At 58.5% G+C, this 24699-nt stretch overlaps 1 protein-coding gene across 1 annotated transcript in view; it reads right to left on the bottom strand.

Annotated features, from left to right (window-relative positions):
• Positions 1-1045: 1045 nt before the first annotated feature.
• The window catches only part of TENM2 (teneurin transmembrane protein 2), a 755069-nt gene continuing 731415 nt past the window's right edge, over positions 1046-24699 (bottom strand). Inside the window, exons 17-26 of the mRNA XM_060197006.1 lie at positions 24379-24646; positions 21125-21268; positions 19662-19911; positions 14451-14471; positions 11400-11632; positions 9320-9474; positions 5955-6829; positions 2660-2835; positions 1177-1487; positions 1046-1129 (exon numbers count right to left, since the gene is read on the bottom strand). Coding sequence (XP_060052989.1) covers positions 1046-1129; positions 1177-1487; positions 2660-2835; positions 5955-6829; positions 9320-9474; positions 11400-11632; positions 14451-14471; positions 19662-19911; positions 21125-21268; positions 24379-24646 — 2517 coding nt within the window. The remainder of the gene's footprint in view (positions 1130-1176; positions 1488-2659; positions 2836-5954; positions 6830-9319; positions 9475-11399; positions 11633-14450; positions 14472-19661; positions 19912-21124; positions 21269-24378; positions 24647-24699) is intronic.

The raw sequence follows: 24699 nt of genomic DNA, 5'->3' as shown, positions 1-24699 counted from the left end.
AGCTCTCACACAGGAGGGACTTGGGGAGACACGTGATCGTAGTCACAGAACATCCTGCCCCAGAGTTCCTTCTGGAAGACCTTTGTGGATGGGAGTGGAGGCGACTGGCAGGGTAGGTGAGGTGCAGAGGCCCACACTCCCACTCACCTGGCGGGGCCACAGGCACCGCAGCTCTGGGGCCAGAGGCCCCCCTCTCCCTCCCGGCCTAGGGAGCACCAGACAGAAAGGAGACCCCCCTCACCCCCACCCCAGCTGCCCCTACTTTTCTTTCATTCACTAAACGATTAACGAATTGAATAAAAATAAATGAGATGCAAATGAATTCCAGCCTTTCTCCCTTATTTTCAAATTACACTTTCAGTCCACTCAACCTGTGGTAATCTCATAGTGATTTTCATTTAGAAGAGCTGAATGGATGTGTGATTATTGTTACAGGAACTCACACCAGACAATTAAGTGTTGAGGTGTTGATGGGTAAAGCTGTGTTCTGATTTGCATAAACACGGCCGGCCGGGGTGAGCCTCGCCCCGGCAGAAATTCAGCTAGAGACTTGCACGTTTCACTTCTGATAATCAGAGTAGTAAGGACCGGCCTCTGGCTTCTTAACACGCAGAGCTGGCGTCAGCGCCTTCCTGTTCGAGGGCTGCATTCATCACCATTTGGGAAACTCCACCAAGCTCCTCGAGGATCTCTGGGAATAGGCGCTGACCACCTGTGCTGGCCTCCACACCAAGAGTCCATCACCTGGCCCGAGAACTCAACTCCCCCCCACCATTCAAAGGATGCCCCTGAGCTGTCACCCAGGCCCCCAGACGCCCCTGGGCCATCACCCAGACTCCCAGATGCCCCTGAGCTGTCACCTAGACCCCCCAGACACCCCTGGCATGTCATCCAGGACCCCCAGACACCCCTGGGCTGTCACCCAGGCCCCAAGACACCCCTGGGCCATCACCCAGACTCCCAGACGCCCCTGAGCTGTCACCTAGACCCCCAGACACCCCTGGGCTGTCACCCAGACCCCCAGACACCCCTGCCTCTGCAGCACCTAGCAGGCTTCCAGCACCCCATGTGGGGACACAGTGAAGGGGTGCTCTCCCACTTCCAGCAAGCCCCTCCTTATGGCACGCAGCTGGGAGAGATGGGGGACCGGTTGGGAGGGGCCACAGGGGCGCTTACCTTGGGTGGGGGAGGCCCGGCAGGCGGGGTGCCCTCGTTCCCATCCCCCGTGCTGACAGGCCGGCGGCCACTTACCCGGAGCTTCCGGCCGAAGATGGTGACCTTCCCTTTGATCTGTTCCTTGCGCAGGCGCCACTCAATGGAGTTGAGGCCATTGTCCATGGGCAGCGAGATGTTGCAACGGCCGATGGTGGGCGTGATGGTACCGGCCAGCACGTGGGGCTCGCTGTGGAAGCTGACGCCCATGCCGTTGGCGTACACCACCCGCAGCGTGCCGTTGTTGCACAGCTGGTAGCTGTTGCGTACTTGGTCTGGGGGTGGGGACGCGGGGCCTGTCAGCGGGGCCTGAGGCGTGACTTGCGCCCGGCACCCCAGCAACACCCGCCCCGCTCCGTCCTGCGACCGGTCCCTTTACTGGTGTGTGTGTCCTGCAGTTTGTGTCGCTCAAACCCCTGAGCCTCAGCACAGGGCTCCCAGCACAAATGGAGAATAGACATGAGCTAGAGGCTAGGCGTATGGGGGAGACACCGGTCCCCTGCTGTCACCCTGGAGCCCGGCTGCTCCGGGAACCCAGGAGGGGGCGCCATGGAGGCCCTGTGGATTTAGCTGGGTGGCCAGGCCCCGGCCAGTGGCCAGGAGACCGCTCCCTCCTTGAAGCGAAATGACACCAGGCACCCAGACCCCTGACCATTTCCTCGAGGGGGAAGTTCAGAGGGTGGCAGGGTGTGAGGCAGAGGGGCTGGGCCAGCTTTGGGGGCGGTGGAGCAGGTGTGTGCCAACTCCCCTCAGCCACGGAGCAAAAGGACTGCGCCTGCATCCTCGGTCACTGAGACAGAGGCACTGCAGCCGGCTCGGCGTGGACAACAGCCCAGGAATGCCACCGGTCATCTGCTGGGGTGGGGGGACGTCCTCCCACATGGGACCTGATTAAAAGAGAAGCTTGCACACGTTACCATGCTCAAGGACCGGAGTTCAAGCCCCTGGCTCCTCACCTGCAGGGGGAAGCCTCATGAGCGGTGAAGCAGGGCTGCAGGTGTCTCTCTGTCTCTCTCCCTCTCTATCTCTCCCTCTCTCCATTTCTCTCTGTCTCTATCCAATAAAATACAAAGAAAGAAATAAAAGGGAAAAATGGGTGTTAGGAGCGTCAGATTCATAGCGCCAGCACCGAGTCCCTGCAATAACCCTGGAGGCAGAGAGAGAGAGAGGAGCCCTCCGGCCTGAATCCTCCCTCGGCCAGCAGTCACCATGAGGGGCTCTGCCCCCTGCCCCCGGAATGGAGTCTATGGACAGGTGTCTGGGAGCAGCAGCCTTGGGGTGGGGGCTGCGTCCAGGGTTGGGGGCAGGACCGGATGCCTCAGGTGAGCGTGTGGACCTAGCAGAGAAGGGTGGGGACTGGTGTGGGCCACAGTGGACATCTGCCCCAGACCTGTGCCCGGGGTGGTGGTCATTGCCCGCCTGGACTGTGGGCTTGTGGGGGACCCACCTTGCACCACGGTGTAGGACGCCTCCACGGAGGAGAGGTTGGTGATGACGGTGACATCGTCGTCACGGTTGGAGTTCTCGATGTCGATGGTGATGGATCGCTCCATCTCCCGGTGCAGGCTGGTCACCACGCCCGTGGGGCGAGTGACGTTGGTCAGCCGGCCCTCATGGTCGTAGCTGCAGGACAGACGGGCAAGTGGGGGAGTGTTGATGGGGGCCTGGGCTGCCCCCTGTCCCACTCAGAGCCGCCCTGGGACCTGTGAGGCAAGAGAGGGAGGGCCGGTGGGCCCCCACCACCCCCATCCCCCCATCTGCAGAGCCTCAGGCTTCCCCCCAGGAAGGGGGTGACCCCTGAGACATCTGGCAGGTGACAGAAGCCTGGCTTCTCCATAAAGCCACCAATTTGCCTCCCCAGAGAACCTAGACCCCAAGGCTGCTCGAGCAGCTGGCAGCATCTGTGTCCAGGGTCCTGTCCCTGTCACCCGCTGCCCCGGTGTGGTGTGTGCTGACCAGGCTGTCCGTGACCCGCCCCTGGCCTGTCAGCTACCCAGGCCTGGACTCGGCTCTCCACAGACCTCCCGTTTCCCCACGAGTCACTGGCTTCTATCCCCAGCGGTGGTCAGGGGGTGCAGTGACCAGGCCTCCTTGCTGCCCCCCTCACCAGAGGGGCATCCCACATGCCAGCCCACTGAAGACGGGCACCTGGGAGCCTGGCCTCCCACATCCAGGGAGCGGCGGGCAAGGCCGTGTGAAGAGGGGAACCGAGTCTCAGCACCCCTCTGTGTTGGGGACTGAAGGGCAGAGCCAGAGGCAACGTGAGTGCTGCAGACTGGAGCCCCGGCAGCCTGTCAGAGGGGACCCTGTGGGGGCCCTGGGGGACAGGAGCTCCATCCCCCAGCTGCAGTGGGGCAGAAAACAGTACTGCCACGCACTGAGCTTCCAGCAGGTGGCAGCAGCTGCCTGTGCCGTCCCCCGGCCCTCTGTGGGCACACAGGGTGGTGGACAGAGCGGCTGCCGGTCACCCGCGGTGCAGAAGGCCGGAGCTATGGCACAGGGCTTTGGGGTAGCTGGCTGCCCGGACCACTGGAGCTCAGAGCTGACTGCTGGGCCTGGGGGCCCTGCTCCTGTCCCGAAGACCCCCGTGAGCCGTCTGCGGGGTCTGCGGGCAGATCCAGGGCCGCCCCCGGGTGCCCGTGCTGCTCATTTCCGTGCGGGCAGGGGAGCAATCGGCCCAGGTGGTGTGGGCCTCACCTCCTGACTTGAGGGGCTGGGTGCCGTGCAGCCCCCCTGTTGGGCTGACAGGAGGTTCTGCAGCAGAGACGGAGGGGGACGGTGAGGGACACCCAGGGTTCGGGAGGCCGGCGCGGGTGGCCGGACGGCTTGGGGTGATAGATAGGTGTCACGGGGGTTCAGGAACTGGGCCTGGAGCAGCTCATCCAGTGCAGAAATGCTGTGCCAAGCTGGGGGGTGGGTGGTCCAGGCCCTGGCACCACATGGGGGTACCACACTGACACCAGGAGAAGCTCCTTGCACAGTGGAGTGGTGCTCTGTGGCCTCTCCTTTCTCTCTCCCTCTCTGAGGAATAAAGGAATAAAAAACCCACTGGTGGTGCACCTAGTTAAGTGCACACGTCACAGTGCACAAGAACTTGGGTTCAAGCCCCTGGTCCCCCACCTGCAGGGGGAAAGCTTCACGAGTGGTGAAGCAGGGCTGCAGGTGTGTCTCTGTCTCTCTCCCTCTCTATCTCCTCCTCTCCTCTCCAATTCTGACCGTCTCTATCCAGTAAATAAAGATAATTAAAAAAAATTTAAAAAGTCCACTGGGAGCAGAGGGACAGCGCAGACACGAGCCCCAGTGGTAGTGAGGGACAGGTGCCGTGAGGGGGAGGAAAACACAGTGGCAAGGCTGCTCTGTGTCCTGTGAGTCCCGACCACACAGCAGCGTAATTACAGACGCAGCCCAGACACCCAACAACAGGTGAAGGGAGAAGGAAGTCACCAGACATACAGTCAGTGGACAACTACTCAGCCATCAAAAAGAGTTGAGGATGATTGTGTCATCTGAGACCACTTGGACGGCGCTGAAATAAGTCAGGAAACAGGCTCGAGCCCTTGTGGCATGGAGATCAGGAAACGGAATGGATTTGCACAAAAGATAATAAACACTGCTGGTTAAGCTCACATATTTCAGTGCACAAGGACCTGAGTTCAAGCCCCTGGTCCCCACCTGCAGGTGGGAAGCTTCAAGAGTGGTGAGGCAGGGCTGCAGGCGTCTGTCTCTCTGTCTCTGTCCCTCCCCCTTTGTTGTCTCTGTCCTATTAAGTAAAAAGAAAAAAAAAGAACTGACCACTGGATTCTGGGGCTGGGGTTATGGGTGAAGGCTGTGGGGACAGGTGTGAGTGTCCAATATCTGTCCAGGCTATAAACCACCCCAAACCCCAGTAATAACAGTGATACCCTCTGGGATGGGGGGGGGGAGGGAAGACAGCATAGTGGTTAAGCAAAAGGCCTTTCTTGCCTGAGATACCAAAAGTCCCAGGTTCAGTCCCCAGCACTACCATCAGCCAGAGCTGAGCAGGGCTCCAGTGTGCGTGTGCGCATGTGCGTGTGTCTGTATCTCTTTCCCTTTTTCTCTGTTATCTCTCTCTCCCTTTCATTAACAATAAATAAAATATTAAAAAGACTTTCAAACCTGAGGCTCTGAGGTCCCAGGTTCAATCTCCAGCACCACCATCAGCCAGAGCTGAGCAGGGCTCTGGTCTCCCTCTCCCTCTCCCTCTCCCTCTCCCTCTCCCTCTCCCTCTCCCTCTGCCTCTGCCTCTGCCTCTGCCTCTCCCTCTCCCTCTCCCTCTCCCTCTCCCTCTCCCTCTCCCTCTCCCTCTCCCTCTCCCTCTCTTCTCTCTCTTGCCCTCTCTCTCTCTCTTGCCCCCCCCTCTCTCTCTCTCTCTCTCTCTCTCATAAAAATAAATAAAATATGGGGCCAGGTGGTGGTGCACCTGGTTAAGCACACACATCACAGTGTGCAGGGACCCGAGTTCAAGCCCCCGGTCTCCACCTGCAGGGGGGAAGCTTCACGAGTGTGAAACAGGGCTGCAGGGGTCTCTCCGTCTCTCTATCTCCCCCTCCCCTCTCAATGTCTCTCCGTCTCTACCCAGTCATAAATAAATAAAATATAAATAGATAAGTCAATAAAGTAGTCAAAAGACACTCCTGCCTGAGGCTCTGAGGTCCCAGGTTCAATCCCCAGCTCCCCAACAACCCCATTCCCACCCCGGCCGCGGGGTGCCGGCCACTCACTCGTAGAAGGTGGTCCAGCCGGTCTCGTCGCTCTTGGCGGCCAGCAGGCCGGTGCTGCCGTCGTAGGTCATGAGGCCGAGCTCCAGGCTCTGCGTGGCCACGGCCTCGAGCCCGCCGCCCGGGCCCAGCGTCAGGGTGACCACCTGGCCGTCGGGCAGCAGCAGGAGACGGGGCTGGCCGGCCTCGTCACGCCGGATCTTGAGGGAGTTGCCGCTGTTGTCCACCAGCTCGGCCAGCCGGCGGTCTGCGCCGTAGGAGAAGTTGTAGAGGACCTCGCCGGTGACCAGGCTGAGCGTGGCCTGGTGCACGCCGTCCGCGCTGAACACGTACAGCTCCTGCTCCCCGGGCGACGCCGCCTCGTACTGGCCCAGGGCGTTGAGCACCGGCCGGTTGGGGCTGACCGCCCGGATGCGGATGTTGCCCAGATCGGCCACGTACACGGTGCCATCGGGCGCCACGGCCAGCGAGGACGGCGCGTTGAGGACGGCGTCCGTGGCGTAGGCCTCGTCGCCCGCGTAGCAGTTGCAGTTGACGTCGTCCTTGCAGTCGCAGTCCGAGGCCGCCCCGGCCAGCAGGCAGATCTCGCCGCCGGTGGTGACCTGGCGCAGTCTGTTGATCCTCTTCTCGTCCGTCTCGGTGACGTACAGCACGCCCGTGTGCGACAGGGCAATGGCGCCGGCCGACTCCAGTGCCGAGTGGATGGCCAGCCGGCTGAGCGAGTAGTCGATGCCGGGCACCTGGCAGTGCATGGGCCGGCCCGCGATGATGCTCACCTGGCGGTTCTCCGTGATGCGCAGGACCACATTGTTCTCCAGCACGTACAGCGAGTTGTCCATGGGGTTCACCGCCAGGTCCGTGGGCCACTCCAGGCGCACCTGCGGGCACGGGCGGGGGCGGTCAGGGGGGCTGGGGGGGGCGGCCGGCCGGGCGTGCTGTGCGGTCTGGGACCCACTGTGGGAGCTGGAGGCGGCAGGGCTTTGGGGACGGCCGTCAGGGAGGGAGGGAGGGACCAGAAGCAGACGGGTGTCCCGCACAAGGAATGGGAATGAGGCAACGGCTGGCCAGATTGTACATCTGCCGCCGCCAGGGCTATAGCTGGGGCTCAGTACTGCACTGGAGCTCAGTACCTGCACTGGAGCTCAGTACCTGTACAGGGGCTCAGTACCTGCACTCGGGCTCAGTACCTGCACTGGGGCTCAGTACCTGCACTGGGGCTCAGTACCTGCACTCGGGATCAGTACCTGCACTGGGGCTCAGTACCTGCACTGGGGCTCAGTACCAGCACTGGGGCTCAGTACCTGCACTGGGGCTCAGTACCTGCACTCGGGCTCAGTACCTGCACTGGGGCTCAGTACCTGCACTCGGGCTCAGTACCTGCACTGGGGCTCAGTACCTGCACTCGGGCTCAGTACCTGCACTGGGGCTCAGTACCTGCACTGGGGCTCAGTACCTGCACTCGGGCTCAGTACCTGCACTGGGGCTCAGTACCTGCACTCGGGCTCAGTACCTGCACTGGGGCTCAGTACCTGCACTGGGGCTCAGTACCTGCACTCGGGATCAGTACCTGCACTCGGGATCAGTACCTGTACTGGGGCTCAGTACCTGCACTCGGGCTCAGTACCTGCACTTGGGCTCAGTACCTGCACTCGGGCTCAGTACCTGCACTTGGGCTCAGTACCTGTACGAGGAAGCCACTGCTCCTGCAAACCATCTTTTCTTTACTATTTATTCCCTTTTGTTGCCCTTGTTGTTTTACTGTTGTAGTTATTATTGATGTCATCGTTGTTGGATAGGACAGAGAGAAATGGAGAGAGGAGGGGAAGACAGAGAGGGGGAGAGAAAGACAGACACCTGCAGACCTGCTTCACCGCCTGTGAAGCGACTCCCCTGCAGATGGGGAGCCAGGTTCTCGAACCAGGATCCTTACACTGGTCCTTGCGCTTTGCGCCACCTGTGCTTAACCCGCCGAGCTACCGCCCAACTACCAGAAGCTGTCTTTCCTTTCCTTTCCCTCCATTCTTTCCTTTCCTCCCTCCCTCTCTCCTTTCTTTCCTCCCCCTTCCTTCCTCCCTCCCTCCCTCCCTCCCTCCCTCCCTCCCTCCCTCCCTCCCTCCCTCCCTTCCTTCCTTCCTTCCTTCCTTCCTTTCTTCCTCCCTTCCTCCCTCACTTTCTTGCTTTCTTATTGTCACCAAGGTTATCACTGGGGCTCCATGCCTATGGAAGATACTATTCTTGGAGGCCTCCCTTTCGCCTGCCTGCCTGCCTCCCTCTCTCCCTCCCTCCCTCCCTTCCTTCCTTCCTTCCTTCCTTCCTTCCTTCCTTCCTTCCCTCTCTTTCTCTCTTTCCACCAGGGTTATCACTGGTGTTAGGTGCCAACAAATCTACGGCCATTCGTTTCCTTTTCTATTTGATAGGACTGGTTGACAGTGTCTTAAGACATGAGTGTGGCTTCACGCCTAGACGCCCTTACCACACCCACTGCCAACGAGGCCCCTCTCCCCACCTTCCTCCATTACTACACCATGGTCCAGAGCACATGGGCAGCCTGCTTGCTGTTTTTTTTATTGTTATTATTATTTTTTTGATAGGACAGAGAGAAATTGAGATGAGGTGGAGAGGGAGTCCTGCAGCCCTGCTTCACTGCATGTGAAGCCCCCCGCCCCCGTAGGTAGGGAGCAGGGACTTGAACCCCAGTCCTTGCACTCGTAACGTGTACACCACCACCACCTGCCCCCATTTTTTGCCACACTCCTCGTGTTTTACGACACTGTCAACCAGTGTTGAGTCCACACAGAACCAGAGACCTGAATGTCCACCGCAGACACCCAGCAAAGGTGGTGTGCCTGGCCCAGGCCATCTCAAGTGCTCTGCTCACAGAGTGGACCCGTGTCCCCCATCCAATTCCCCGTGTTTCCCTCCCCAGGCTGCAGGGGAGCCCTGCAGACCCTCCATATAGCCCCCCAGGATACGGGGGAGCCCTGTGGACCTGTCTCCCTTCCCAGGCTAAGTGGGTCCCTGCAGACCCTGTCCTGCCATATCCTCCTCCCCAGGCCCTGGGGAGCCCTGTGGGCCTGTCTCCCTTCCCAGGCTAAGTGGGTCCCTGCAGACCCTGTCCCCCCCTATCCTCCTCCCCAGGCCGTGGGGAGCCCTGTGGATCTGTCTCCCTTCCCAGGCTAAAGGGGGGCCCTGCAGACCCTGTCCCCCCATATCCTCCTCCCCCAGGATACGGGGGAGCCCTGTGGACCTGTCTCCCTCCCCAGGCTAAGTGGGGCTCTGCAGACCCTGTCCCCCCTTATCCTCCTCCCCAGGCCCTGGGGGAGCCTCTGGGAGAGGCTGGCAGGCTGGGCCCAGAAGGAGGCTCTCACCTGAGCCACGTCCATACTGGAGTCACAGCTGAGCGGCCGCACGGCGGTGAGGTCGTTGGAGCCCAGCAGCGTGGAGATGATCCCATTCTGGTCCACCTTGCGGATCATGGTGGCGTCCACGAAGTACATGAGCCCGTTCTTGTCCACCGCGATGCCTGGTAGGACAAAAGGGTGGGGGAGCGCTGAGTCTCGTGGGGGGAGCAGGATGTGATGTTTGGGGGCTGACACTGGGCGGGGGGTCGCCCTTCCTCCCCAGCTCTGTGCCCAGCTGCGGGGTTCTGGGCGTGGGTGGCTGGCTGTCTCAGCAACTCAGCGTGGACACTGGAGACCCCGCTTTTCAGCTGCCTTTTAAATTTAATTTAATTAATTAATTTTTTTAAATTTATTTTTTATTTAAGAAAGGATAGATTAACAAAACCATAGGGTAGGAGGGGTACAACTCCACATGATTCCCACCACCCAATCTCCATATCCCATCCCCTCCCTTGATAGCTTTCCTATTCTCTATCCCTCTGGGAGTATGGACCCAGGATCATTGTGGGGTGCAGAAGGTGGAAGGTCTGGCTTCTGTAATTGCTTCCCCTAATTTTTAAATTATCTTTATCTATTAATTGGATGGAGACAGTTAGAAATCAAGAGGAAGGGGGAGATAGAGAGGGAGAGAGACAGAGAGATACCTGCAGCACTGCTTCACCACTCGTGAAATTTTTCCCCTGCAGGTGGGGAGCGAACCTGGGTCCTTGCGCACTGTAACATGTGCACTCAACCAGGTGTGGCACCACCTGGCCCTAGTTTTTAATTTTTTATTATCTTTATTTATTAATTGGATAGAGACAGCTAGAAATCAAAAGGGAAGGGGGTAATAGGGAGAGAGACAATGCAGGGCTTTTTGTTTTTTTTGCCTCCAGGGTTATTGCTGGGGCTCGGTGACTGCACTATAATCCACTGCTCCTGGAGGCCATTTTTTCCCTTTTGTTGCCCTTGTTGTTTATCATTGTTGTTGCTATTATTGTTGTTATTGCTGTCATTGTTTTCGGATAGGACAGAGAGAAATGGAGAGAGGAGGGGAAGACAGAAAGGGGGAGAGAAAGACAGACACCTGCAGACCTGCTTCAATACTTGTGAAGCGACCCCCCTGCAGGTGGGCAGCCAGATACTCGAACCGGGATCCTTACATCAGTCCTTGTGCTTTGCGCCACGTGTGCTTAACCTGCTATGCTGTTGCCTGCCCCCCAATGCAGGGTTTTTTAAAGAGACGTGAGTCTCCACCTTCAGTACTTGCCAAGTCTCGGGCTGTAAGGGAGGGGACTTCCCTCCATGGGGGCTGCAGAGGGGGCCTGAGAATCTCGCCCCTTGTACCCACCACTGTAGGAGCAACCTCGGGGAACCGGGCTGGCCAGGGCTGGGCCTTTCTGAGCACATTCACGCCTGGCACTCAGGGCCGTGGGCCCGGCACCAACCTGGTCAGAGGTGGGTGGTGGATTCCTTCCTGCCTCCTTGCCCCAGCGTCCACACCCTGCTCCCCAACCCTGACCCCCACCACAGTGCTCTCCTCACTGGAGACGCCCCTAGAAACTGGGCCCTCAGACTGTCGACCCTCAGCCAGAGGCCCGTGGGTCCCTCGAGCACCCCGTCTGGGTCCCCGGGACACCGCTGTTCTGTGCCGTGTCTGCCGGTGACCCGAGGACCTTGTGCACGTCTGACTGTGCTGAGCAGGCCCCCTCGTCCACTGAAAGACGTGTGTGTGCTTTGGGGAAAAAGAGCACCCAGAGTTCTCATGGTGCTGTCCACGGTGCTAGGAGCGGAACCCAGGGCCTATGTGTGCAGGGGCATGTGCCCTGCTGGCTGAGTTGTGCCCCAGCGCCCGCCCCGGGATCCCACCCACTCTCCACCCTGCCATCTCTGGGGCTGTCACCGGGCAGGTCTCATGAGGCAGGCTCTGTGCTAGGTGCTCCCCGGGGGCGGCCCCTTCTGTCCTGGCCATGGCGGCTGGCTCACAGGCCTCAGGTGTCTACTCCCCAGAGGCCCCCAGGAGCCGTGCTCCCCCTTCCCTCCTGCAGCGTGGCCATCGTGGGCTCACCTCGAGGGCTCATCAGGGTGGCGTCCACGGCCCTGCCCCCGTCCCCGCAGCGGGCCTCGTCAAAGGGCAGGCACTGCTCCCCGGTGCCCGCCACCACCTCCGAGTTGGCGGCCAGGTCCTTGGCGCCGCTCAGGGACTTGATGCGGTAGATGCGACGGCTGTTGGTGTCGGACACGAAGAGGGAGCCGGACACGGGGTCCACGGCCAGGTAGTACTTGTGTGCAGGGTTGTTGCTTTGGGGGAGGAAGCACAGGGAGGTGGGGAGGCGGGTGAGCCGAGGGCAGGGAAGACACCCCAGAGGGCCCCCCCCCCGACCTCCCCCTGCTTTAGTGAACTGGAAAGACAGAACATTCCCAACTCAGCTGCGGCCTGCCCGGCTCCTCCCCGACCAGAGAGCTGTGCTCCCCTCAGGCTTGGTGACCCTGGCTTAGGGAGCTCTTGCTGGCACTGAGGGACGCTTGGTCTCAGACCTGGGGCTGCCCTGCTGTGACCTCACGTCATGTGGCTGTGAGTGTGACAGGGCTGAGCGAGAGAGGAAGGGGCTGATATGTGGACCCTCCAGGCCCCTGCATCTCACCCGGGGCCCTGGACCTCACCTCTGCCGCCTGCAGACACGCTAAGACATGGGAGACCCTCCGCTCCACTGTGACCTTACTGCTCAGCACCCCTGGGGCCCAGAGTCTGCCGGGGCCGGGGGACACCATGGTGACCGACTGCCTCTCTGCCATCGGCGCACAACTGGTGCCACTTGAGCCTAGGGCCATGCGTTTCCTGCCCGTCTCTCCGTCGCCCGCTCTTCAGCCTGAAGAGTGGGGTTTGGGGAGGGGAGGGTGGTGGCCGGGTCTGCCCTGCAGACATTATCTGGTGAATGATTAAGACGCCCCTGTTTGGGTTCTCCCCTGAGTTAAGGAAAGAAAGGACTATATGTAGGTACCGCTTGTGATCAGAGACTAGTTTAATCGCAGCTTGTCCTGGGGAAACCCGCAAGCAGATAAATGGCTGAACTCAAAGTCTTTCTAAGTTCCCGGCCCAGGCGACTGGTTTGGAAGGGAGGTTGCCTGGGTTCCTTCCCTTTTCTTTCAGAGTCACTGGAGACCGTCCACAGTCAAGACCAAGGCGGGCAGAGAGGGGAGAGCCTGGGTGCTGTACTTTCTTGCTAAGTGGCCAGCAGCTGTCGTGGCCCATGGAAATGTCCGAGCACGGGCCCCTGCCTCTCCAGGAGCAAGAGAGTTCGTTCCAGGCTTTCCAGGGTGCCGACCACGGAGGCTGTGCAAGACCTCCGGCTGGGGAGTGGGAGTGGGGGCATAGGGGTGTGGGTGCCAGGCTTTAGTACCCACCCTGCCTAGGAGCAAGGTGGCCCCCGGCTCAGAGCCAGGCCCCCACTCTGGTGCCCGGGGGTGAAGGTGTGGGGGGCTGGGGGGGAAAGGGGTGTCCTCCACAGCAGTGCTGCTTTTGAAACTTGACCCGTCTGGGGTGCCCATAAGCCAGCCAATCTGGAAGCGTCTGGGCAGTGTCTGCTCCCACGGTCTCCCACAAGGCCACCGCACCTCCTGTTCCGACCTGTGCCCGTGCAGGTTTCACTCTGGGGGTGAGGGGTGGTGCCCCCTGAGCCTGAAGACACAAGCCTCGGAAAGTCTGCCACCACCCCCGAATAGGTCTGTGGCAAGAGCTTCATCTTGAGGGAGGGGCTTTGAAGGCAGAAAATGCTAATCTCAGAAGGGTGCTGTCATGCAGACTTGTTTCTGGGCGACTCTTCTGCTGAGCTAATCAACGGAGAGAGGCCAGAGCTTAAAAATACAGGCGTTTCCTATGCTTCCTCCCTTCCTTTCTCCTCCCTTCCTTTCTCTTTCCTTCCTTCTTTCCTCCCTTCTTCCCTTCCTTCCTCCCTCCCTCCCTTCCTTCCTTCCTTCCTTCCTTCCTTCCTTCCTTCCTTCCTTCCTTCCTTCCATAGAGATAGAAAGAGACCACAGCAGCAAAGCCTCCCTCACTGCCCTGGGACCAGTGTTCACGGCAAAGCAGCACACGCTCTATCTGGTGAGTTATCTGGCCAGCCCAAGCTTTTTCTTACCCTGTGCACTGACCCTCAGCACCTCCCCGTTACCTGTGCTCTGGGTCTCTCCCCTGTGAGTGGGAGGAACCCGCCCTGTTCATGCACAGCCTCCTCCCCTTTTCCTGCTGCTGAAACAAGCATCACTCCCCTCCCCCCCACTTCTGAGTAAAAATCAAGTGGCTTTTAAAAGCACACCTGTGAGGTCCGTCGAGTTGGAGACTTGTCCGGGAGGACCCTGAGATGGACACGTGTGTGTGTGCATGTGTGTGTATGTGCATGTGTGTGTGCACATGTGTGTGTGTGTGCGCGTGTGCGCACGCCAATCTGTGTGATGGACTCTCTCCCCCAGTTGTCCTGAACACAGGAGTGTGTATCCCAGAGCTGGGTATGAACCGCGCCCTGTGGCCTGAAATGATAACCCTGGAGCAGCTCCGACAGCGGCTGTCCTGACAGTGAGCGCCTGCCCCACCTGTCACACTCCTTAGAGTGGCCTGACCACAAGGACATAGAGCACTGACTGGACTGCCAGATTCCTTCTAGCCAGCAGGCTGGTAACCAACTGGTTTTGAAAACATGGCCGCCAGTCCAGGAGTGAGTTGAAAATGAGTTTCTGACCCGTTTCCAGTTCATTAAAGCTTGGTGAACCCGGCCCAGCCTTCCCCACAGCCGGAAGTTGGCCTCCATGTTTAGCCAATTACAGGCCACATAGCCATCGGGAGGCAGGTTCGAGAAGGGTTTCATTATCTTGTACTTGGATCTCCCAGAAATTCTAATTACTGTCAGATTATTGGGCTGTTTTTTTAAATTATCTTTTTTTTCTTACTGCATTTCATAATTGCTAGAGCTTATCATAGCCACAACACACAATTAGCACGTGGAAAGGTGATGATATCTGGTGCCCAGACACACACAACACCACGAGAAGCAGAAAGCAGGAAGGCCAGCCCCAGGCAGCAGAGGGAAGGTACTGGAGGGCGTTTCACAGCAGAGAAGTTGCTTACCTATGTTTAAACTCTTTGTTTCTTTACAGAAAGGAGACAGGAAGGAAGAGAACAGACAGTTAGCCGAGGAATCGGTGACAAAGCCAACATCACATTCTAGTTTCCTGTCTGAGACACCCCTGCCCCTAGGACACCCCTTCCTGGCTCTGTTCTCCAGCTGAGGGTCCCCTGAGATCTGGGAAGCATCTTCAGTTTGGACTCCTCCTGGCCAGGGAAAATCCGGACAAGAGAGCTGGGATTTCTGGGCAGGCAGCACGGCTGGCGGGGCTCCACCCCCAAGAGTGCTAGCTGTGACTGGCTGGTGGGAAGATCCAGAAGCAGATTCAAGCTTAGCAGAGTCGAGCGCTCTGACTTGTGTGTGTCTGTCCTGTCACACTGCTACCTGTGTATACCAGGAGAGTGCCTGCCTGCGCTGCGGGTGACAGCCCCTACCCACACCCAGCTGGCGGGGGGAGGGGACCTCAGCCAGCTCTCAAGCCTTCCCATGGCCTGTGTGAACCAACCACGGTCCCTCCTGCCAGTGTCCCTGCATCTGTGGACGACTGTGTCACCTTTGAGGGCTGGTGACTAAAATCCGGCTGCCATGCCTCTCCTCAGCCTGACACTAGTCAGGTGTCTCTCTGTGTGTTTCTTTCAAGAACAAAAACACAACTCAGCTTGGACTAGAAGGTGACCAGCATGCAGGAGAAGAGGGACAGAGAGCAGGGGCCAGTCTTGAGAGCAGAGCAGCTTCCAGGCAGGGGATGGGCATGGGTTGGGGGTTCCCTCCTGTATGGGGCAGAGGTGCTGTGTTTCCAAGGCCTACATTTACATATTTTATTCCAATGGGTTAGTTTTTGCAAGGAAAAAAAAAAGAGTTTGCTGGGGAGATAGCATAATGGTCTTGCGAAAGACTTTCATGCTGGGTTTTGTAGTCCCAAGTTCAGTCCCCCGTCCCACCATCAGCCAGAGCTGTGCAGTGCTCTGGTGTCTATCTGCCTCTCTCATTAAAAGTAATAATAAAATAATTTTAAACAAGCTAATCAAGTGAGGGCTGAGCGGTGTCAGGGCTGGGTCAAACACACATAGCAAGGACCGGCTCAAGGATCCCAGTTTGAGTCCCTGGCTTCCCACCTGCATGGCGGTGTGTGTGTGTGTGTGTGTGTGTGTGTCTTCACAAGCGGTGAAGCAGGTCTGCAGGCGTCTTTCTCTCCCCTTCTCTGTCTCCCCATCTTCTCTCAATCTCTCTTTGTCCTATCCAATAAAATGAAAAAAAAAAAAAGGCTTCCAGGAGCAGTGGATTTAAAGTGCTGGCACTAAGCCCCAGTGATAACCCTGGAGGCAATAAATAAATAAATAAATAAATAAATAAATAAATAAATAAAGTCAATCAAGTGATGCTGACGGGCCCAAGCTCTGAGTGACACGGTGCAAGTCCAGACTTGTGGGATTCGAGTCTGTGGCCCTGACCTACTTCCTGCCTCTGGTGGCTTAGCATGGGGTCTCTGTGGGGACCCAGAGCACAGTGTGAAGATGGTTCAGCAGATGGAGTGCAGGCTGTGTAAACCTGGGGGCCCAGCTTTGATCCCTGGCGCCACCTGTGCTGGAGCAGAGTCCTGGCTTGTCTGGGATTTCCCCCTTCTCTCTCTCATAAAACAAATACATAAATTCTTAAAGATGTGAGATCATCTAGCTCTGTGGGGTGGAGTCTCACTGGCCCGTGTGAAGCCCTGAGCGGGGGGGGGGGGGGGGGGGGGCTCCCAGAGCCCTGTCTGCTGCTTGCGGGCTCCTGATGCCAGAGTGTCTGTGTGTTCTCCAGAATGTGCTGTGGTCATGTGGACAGGACTTTTTCCATGACGCACTGCTGGCTCTTCCCACCCCCGGCTGCCACCCTGTGGAGGGGTGTTGGTCTGCTTGCTGGGAGTACAAGGTCTGGGAGAGTGGGTTCCAGAAGGGAGATGGCAGGCAGGGAAGGACAGAGGGATAGGATGGGGGATGGATGAGAGGATGCCTGGAAGGAAGGGGAGGAAAGAATGGAGATGGAAGGGAGGGAGAGTGGAAGGGCTTCTGCCCCAGAGTGTCCCATCCCTGCTGTCCCTCCGGGATTCACAGAGCCGCCCTTGACTGTGCCCTCTGCCCCAGGAACCAGGAGGACATCTCACTTCGCTGGGACAAGGACGGCACCCACAGCCAGCTGTCTTCTCTGCTCAGGGGAACAGCAGGCCAGATGCCCAAGGGGAGGGCTTCCTCACTTTGGCCCCCTCCCCATCACCTGCTGACCACCCCCACCCAGGGAGACCACCGGAGAGTTTTCTCGTCCGCTGGTCACAAGTGAGCAGCTGCACTGGAGGACGGACGGACAAGAACACAGCTCCACAGACCTACGGTCAGTGGGGGGGGGGGGGGGCGCGGCTGAATCACATGCCCTGGAAGGTTCTGGAATTTGTGACTGTGTCTGTTACTGTGTTCAAGGTTTGTTCTAAATTTTTAAAAAATTTAAAAAAAAAATTTAGTCTTTTAAAAAATATTAAAAAATGTATTTACAAAAGAGATACAAAGAGATACCAGAGCCCTGCTCAGCTCTGGCTGATGGTGGTGCTGGGGATTGAACTTGGGACACTCGGAGCCTCAGGCAGGAGAGTCTTCTGCAGAACCATGATGCTGTCTCCCCGCCCTGCTCTGATTTCTTTGCTCACTGTGGAGGACACCCCGGCTGACTGTGGGGTGGTGAGCTGCAGACCTGCCAAGCCCTGGTCTGTCTTTGAGTTAGGGGTCCAGGGAGGGGGGTGCACTTGGCTGCCTGACCCACGTGGAAAGCAGCGAACCACACCCCTCCCCGAGCTGTGAGGAGAGTCTCTGGGGGGGCGCACATAGACACACCCCCAGGCCCCCAGCCCAGAGGCCAGCAGCTCCTCTGGGGAAGGTCTGATGCAGGAGAGGCAGATGTGACCTGGGGATCTGATTCTACGTCTGCAAGCTGCTTCAGGAAGTCAGACATGACAGAGTGACAGACTCTCATGGGGGAGGGAAGGGGCAGAGCAGCTGCTGGCCCACCACGATGTCCGCAACCGGAAATGGAAACGGAGAACTGAGTGTCCAGGGGCTGGTCAGTGCCCCTCAGTGGGGGGCTGGGCCTTCTAAGGGCCTCGTGAGGAGGCCGAGTGGGACAAGAAGCTGTGGGCTTACAGGGGGAGGTGGCCTGTGCGAGCTGGGACCCCCTTCTGCGCCCGTGGTCTGGTTACTGTTGTGGGGGGCAGCGTGTGCTCTCAGGCCTGGGTGGGTGGAAAGCCAAGGGAAGCTTTAATGGGTGCTCTCGCCGAAGCTCAGCTCCCAGCCGAACCCCTGGGGCTCCTGGCTCGTGGATCAAGAGGAGGGGTGCTCAGAGGTGGGTCGGCACACAGCGGCCCGGGCGGGCATCACTCTCCACTCTCCTGTCCCCAGTGTCATGAGCATGGCGGGACTCCTGCCCAAGGGAGGGACACAGACGCTGTGGCCCCAGCAGCTCACAGACAAGGGACCAAGGACAGACTGACCCAGGGGCGGGCACAGCTGTGCCTTTCACTCAGACACCCAGTTCTTCAGGGAGAAGGTCCTGCCAGAGCCCAGGGGCAGAGGCCAAAGGTCACACACAGACAGACAGACAGGGAGGGGACGGACGTGGTCTGGAGCCACTGGGAATGGGTGTCACGTGCCTCGTGGCCACAGGCACCCTGCTTGCACCTGAATCTGGGCCCCGGCAGCTCTGGGGTTCTCTCTCTGATAAATGGGTCAGAGTAAGCTTCCACTCAGGGTGGGTCCCGGAAGTCCGTGGTGCCAGGGTGGAGAGCAGACACCCAGGTAGGCCCCGCCCCCCATCTCCGGCCATCTCTGACCGCTTCCTCCCTCCAGTGGTGCCTGAGACAGACGTCAGCTCTTCCAGAACTCCCCACTTGCTGGGGGAGCCCCATCTCTCACACATCTGGATGCCCAAGATGTGCACAACACCAAGGCTCCCTGCCCCTCTGTTCCCTGCCTCTGGGCCTGGCACAGTCTGGCCCCAAGGACATCATGGCTGCTGGGTCCCAGTGCTAAGGGATCCCCATTCTCTCCTGCCCTGTCCTTACAGCAGACCCCTCCACAAACCACAGCCCCACCAGCCCGTCCAGCTAGCCCTGCAGCCTCTCTCGCTCCACCAGGTGTCCCCTCACACCACGGCCAGTACATGAACGCAAAGCAGCCCAGGGTGGCTTCAGCCCTGCTGCAGACTCTGACCTGCCCTCTGCCGGCATCAACGCCCTGAGCCATGCCCCCAGCCCAGTCACACTGGGCTTCTGTCAGTCCCCCAGTAGTCCCCAGGGATTTGCACATGAGGGCTCATGACCCCTGTCTCTGCTGCCCCCACTCCCACCCAGGCAAGCTGCCACCCAGCACACAACGGCCGGCCGAGTCACCAAATGTAACCTCCTGGGTGTTCTGCTCTGTCGATCAGATGTTCCCTGAGCTTTTTACGCTACTTGGAACATATGTATGTATTTGTCTGCGTGGTGTGTTCTGACGCTCCCTGATGGAGCAGAGCAGTGGCCTTTGCCTGGCCCCCACTCTGAGGACAGTCCCTTGGGTAGTGGGTTCTGTCTGTGCTCTCTGCACTGGACGTCACCCCTCCCTGCCTGCGGCCCCTTGGGGAGGCCTGGGGTCTGGGGCCACCTTGCCTGGACAGAGATTTCCAGAGTTCTTGTCTAGCACAGCACAGACTGCTGGGGGCGGGGATGGGGTTGATCATGGCCAGGAGGAATCCGGGGATGGGGCCAGGGGGTACCTAGCAGGGCCTCTGCAGACACTCTGAGCCTCAGCCCAGACCCTCCTCAGAACCATCCAGAGAGCTCCCTGGAGACGCCCAGCTGCCCGCCCACATCAGGGTCCTTCCTAGAGACCCCAGCTAAGCCCCCTTGATCCAGGCCCCATCCACTCTGGGGCCCTTCCAGGAACCCCAGGGTCCCACCCGCCATCCTAAGCCCCGTCCACCCTAGGATCCTTCCCAGAGACTCCCAGCACCCACCCTCCAACTATGGCCCCATCCACCCCAGGGTCCTTCATAGAGACCCCAACCCCTGCCCTCCAGCCATGGCACCATCCACCCCGGGGGTCCTTCCCAGAGACCCTCCCCCAGCCCCTTTCTTCCAACCATGCCCCCCCGGAGTCCTTCCCAGAACGCAGCCCCCAGCCCCCAGTCCAGGCCCTGACGGCCTCTCTCACCGGAGCTCCAGGATGCTGGTGACATTGCGCGAGGGGAAGATGCGACGGATGTAGTTGAAGTCACCCACGAAGAGGCTGCCGTCCACACCCACAGCCAGCGCCACGGGGGCCAGCAGCTTGTTGCCCTCGGCCAGCCCGTTGCAGCTGGGGCAGGAGATGCTGCGACGTCGTCCGTTACCCATCACGCTGCTGATGATGGCCGGCTGCCGGCTCAGGAACTGGTTCTCGCCCGTGCCCTTGTGCAGGATGCCTGGGGGACAGGGGCGTCACAGGCTGGGCAGGGACAGGCCGGCCCGCAGGAAGCCTCGGCTGCCGCGCCCTGTGAGGGTGCTCATTTGCAGAGAAGCCCAGAGGCCGGGCAGGTGGAGGAGGCAGGGGCCAGGAGATGAGACCCGGGCAGAGCACCGGTCTCACAACAAGCTCTGCCCTCTCTCCTCACCTCTCTCCTTCTCCCCTTAAAAAAGGAGACACTGTGGGTTAAGCGCACGTAGTGCAAAGAGCAAGGACCGGCGTAAGGATCCTGGTTCGAGACCCCGGCTCCCCACCTGCAGGGGAGTCGCTGCACAAGTGGTGAAGCAGGTTTGCAGGTGTCTGTCTTTCTCTCCCCCTCTCCATTTCTCTCTGTCCTATCTAACAACGATGACATCAATAACAACAATAATAGCTACAACAATGAAAAGCAACAAGGGCAACAAAAGGGAAAATAAATTACAAAAAAACAAAAAGGAGACACATGGGAGCTGGGCGGTAGCGCAATAGGTTAAACGCATGTGGTATAAAGCACAACTGGCAGAAGGATCCCGGTTCGAGCCCCCGGCTCCCCACCTGCAGGGGAGTCGCTTCACAGGTGGTGAAGCAGGTCTGCAGGTGTCTGTCTTTCTCTCCCCCTCTCTGTCTTCCCCTCCTCTCTCCATTTCTCTCTGTCCTATCCAACAACGATGAAAACAACAATAATAACTACAACAACAATGAAAAACAAGGGCAACAAAAGGGAAAAATAAATAAATAATAAAAAAAAAAGGAGACACTTGGGCCTGGGTGGGTGCTGATGGCACCGCCCCTGCTCTCTGGTCATTTCCGGCTGGCGCGTCTCACCAGCTGGGGCTCACACTTTGCTGCATGGATGACCCGGGTTCAAGCCCCCTGAGCCTCTTGGGCACTCCAGGAAATGAGGAGAGGTGTTGTGGTGTCTCTCCTCCTCACTCTCTCTCTCCCTCTCATTCTTTCCCCCTCTCTGTCTCTATCCCAGACCGAAAGGGTCTGCTGGGAGCAGAGGTGGTGTGCTGGTTTGAGGCCCCGGCAGGCAGAGAGCAACTGAAGACCGCGAGGGAAAAGTGGCGCGTCATGGGCGTCTGATGGGATGTGGCCCAGGGAAGGTGGATGGGCACCGACAGCTACAGGAGGGGAGAAGGTTCCGGAAGGGAGCCGACCGGCTGCCCAGGCGGGGGGTGGGGCTCACGTACCGCTTTTGACGTTGAGGATGTGGTGCTTGTCCAGCGACCAGCCGCCCAGGTGGGAAGGGTCCAGCTCGAAGCCCTGCAGGACAGCCGTGCGCTTCTCCCATAGGATGAGGCTGGGGCAGGTCTCGTACTCGAACCCCACCGACACTGGTACAGGATGGGGGGAGAAACAGGGTTTACTGCCGGATCCCACGACTTTCCAGAAAGGACCAGAGACAGGTCTGAGGTGAGGCTTTGTCCCCAGGTCACACTTGGGAGGCAGCTGATGGCTTCCTCCTGGCGGTGACCTGACACTCCAGAACATTCCAGATTCAAGATGAACTCAGCCTCTCCACCGCACCCTCGGGGCCGGCTGGCAGGAGGGAGTCCACAATGTGGGAGGAAGCACCTTCCTGCTGGTGCCAGGAGATGGCTCCTCTGAGCCCCTGGCTGCTGCACAGTCTGACTTTCTCTGTCTCCTCTGCCAGGAAGAGTCCGGAAACTCCCTGGCTCCTTATGATGGTTCTGGGGAGTTTGGTGGTAGCGCAGCGGGTTAAGCGCAGGTGGCATGAAGCGCAAGAACAGGCGTAAGGATCCCGGTTTGAGCCCCCGGCTCCCCACCTGCAAGGGAGTCGCTTCACAGGTAGTGAAGCAGGTCTGCAGGTGTCTGTCTTTCTCTCCCCCTCTGTCTTCCCCTCCTCTCTCCATTTCTCTCTATCCTATCCAACAACAATGACATCATCAACAATAATAATAACTGCAACAATAAAACAACAAGGACAACAAAAAAGGGAATAAATAAATAAATATTAAAAAAAGAAGTTTCTAGAAGTTGCAGTTCGTGCTATCAGGGTTCCAAGGGCTGCGAGATGCCAGAGCAGGGGTGGTGGGGCACAGCCTCCCCTTTCTTGGGAGAGGGCTTTGGGGGTCAACACCCACAATCCACTGCAGGATGAGGGGGAGGGCATGGGGCGAGGGCTCCCGTTCTCCCTGTGCCCCAGCTCATGGTCCCTGTGCATTAAACACGGGGGCCTGGGGGATCCTGGGGGGCCTTGTCCTCATATTCTGGCTGGAAGGGAGGTGAGTCCCTAACTGAACAAGAGATTGGGGGCTCCTTCCCACCGCCTTTGCCGCTGCATTAAGTCCCCAGCTGCTGCATCCCCTCTGGAGAGTCTCCAAGGCCACTTTCCTGCTTGTAAGCTGCAACATGGGAGCACTGGCAGAGTGGACGCCACACGCCATCTTTAAAGACGCCCAGCTCTGGGGGGTCAGGCCATGGCATACCGAGTTAAGCGCACATAGTACGAAGCACGAGGACCCGTGTAAGAATCCAGGTTTGAGCCCCCGGCTCCCCACCTGCAGTGGGGTCGCTTCACAAGTGGGAAAGTGTGGTGAAGCAGATCTGCAGGTGTCTCTCTGTCTCTCTCCTTCTCTATCTTCTTCTCCTCTCTAAATTTCTCTCTGTCCTATCCAATAACACAGAAACAATGGCTGCCAAGAGCAGTGGATTTGTAGTGGTGGCACCAAGTTCCAGCTTATTAGACCTGGAGGCAAAACAAAACACAAAGATCAAAAGACCACCTGGCTCTTCCTGCTGTGCTCACTGCAGGGTCTGAGGAGCTGCCGGGAGAATCCCTGAGCCCCGCTGCAGTCTGGGAGGCCATTTCTCATGGCCAGGCTTCTTGAAGAAATGGCTGGGGCACCACATGGGAGGCCCCAGGGCAGCAGAGGAAGCTCCTGAGCTGTGAGCTGTGGAGTTGCCCTCTCTGCACGTGTGTGAGTGAGAACCTAGCCTGGAGTGTCTCAGTCACCTGCGGAGGAGGACGCAGCTTAGATGCAGATTCCTCCGGGTTTGATACTGAGGGCTTTGACTGATGCTAAGGAAGCTTCCAGAATAGTGAGTGAGCAGAGACGGGCTGCTGGGTATGGAGAGGAGGGTGTTTTGTTTCCGCTGTGCCAGTCATGTGTTTGCAGTGCTCTGAGGCACAGCCTGCCATGTCCCAGGCTCTGGGCTTGGTGGTCTGGCCTGATCCAGGAGGCCAGTGTAAGGAAATTGTGAGGATGTGGTTGAGCTTGGTAGGGCTTGATCTGAGGGTCACATCCATCCTGTCCGTCTTTTTCCCTCTACCGAGAGGTTGGGCAAGGAGGGACATGACTCCCCAAGATTTACCTCGTCTTATCAGACTCCCTGCCTCACAAAGCACCCTGCATTCCTGATACTATGGCCTGCTCCTTTATTATCTACATAATCATTGTTTTGCCTGAAAGATCCCCACCCATTCCATTCCTTTGATCTAACTTTCAAGACCCTCCCTGCCTGCAGGGTAATATTTAATCCCACCAGTTAAAACCCTCGCAACAGTTGCTAAGGAAGTTTCTACCTTCCCAGCGCCCTTTTGCCTTTCTCCACCCCTTTCCTAGCCATGTCCGTTTCCAACTTGTCACTTCTGGGTCTGGCCTTTAAAAGTGTTGCTCTCTGATCAATAAAGACATTGCATTGCCTAGCCCGCCACAAGCTTGGTTCCTGAGTCATCTCTCTCCTGCATCGCTGAGTGAGTAGCAGCCCAGGCTGCCTCCGGTTGAGTTCTCTCCAACTCAGAGAGTACACGCCTGGGAAGGGGCACCCCCATGCTAGCCTGGCAACTGAAGCCACACCTGGCTGCCCGGCCTCCTGGTAAGGAAGCTGTATTTCCTGGTGACTGTGACTCTTTGGGGGCTGCCCTGATGTCCCCTTGCTGGCACAACTTCAGTCCATCTCATTACAGTGTGCAAGGACCTGGGTTCAAGCTCTCAGTCCTCACCTGTGGAAGCTTCACAAACAGTGAAGCAGGGCTGCAGGCACCTTTCTCCCTCCCAACCCCCTTTGCCTCCAGGGTTACAGCTGGGGCTCAGTGTTGGCACTATGAATCCACTGCTCTTGGAAGCCATTGTTTCCATTTTATTGGACAAGACAGAGAGAAATTGAGAGAGGAGGGAGGGAGGGGGAGAGGGAGACAAAGACATCTTCAGACCTGCTTCACTGCTTATGAAGTGATCCTCCTGCAGGTAGGGAGCCAGGCTTGAACCTGGATCTTTGAGTAGGCCCTTACCCCCAGATGTCTGTTTCTATCTCCCCCTCCTCTCTCAATCTATCTAATAAACAAATAAAATATGAAAGAAAAGAAAAAGAAAACACCAACCTACAAAGAGGAAGATCCTATATGACTTCTGACCAGTATGATGGTCAGACCAGAGCTCAGTGGCCGGCAGGGGTCGGACACGTGGTGCGGGGGACCTACCCACGGCGTCCGAGAGCCCGTAGACCCGCTGTCCGTAGGCATCCGTCTTGTCCCAGATGAAGGTGTAGGCCAGGTTAGGTGAGGCCTGGAAGGACTTCTGGAAGAGGTGGCCCTCCACGGCCACCATCAGGTGAACCCGCAGCAGGTTCAGTGGCACGGAGGACTGCGTCATGGTCACCTTGAGCAAGGACTTGTAGCCCGCCGTGCGTGAGCTCAGGTAGCGCAGCTTCACAGCCGAGCCTGGGAGCTCGATCTCCTCGTGGAGGACCTGGGGCGATGGGGAATAGCAGGTTGTAGCCCCAGCCAGCACAGACGCCCCAG

Source organism: Erinaceus europaeus, chromosome 9 (genome assembly GCF_950295315.1).
Source record: "Erinaceus europaeus chromosome 9, mEriEur2.1, whole genome shotgun sequence".
NCBI lineage: Eukaryota > Metazoa > Chordata > Mammalia > Eulipotyphla > Erinaceidae > Erinaceus > Erinaceus europaeus.
This window is presented reverse-complemented; position numbering and strand designations above follow the sequence as displayed.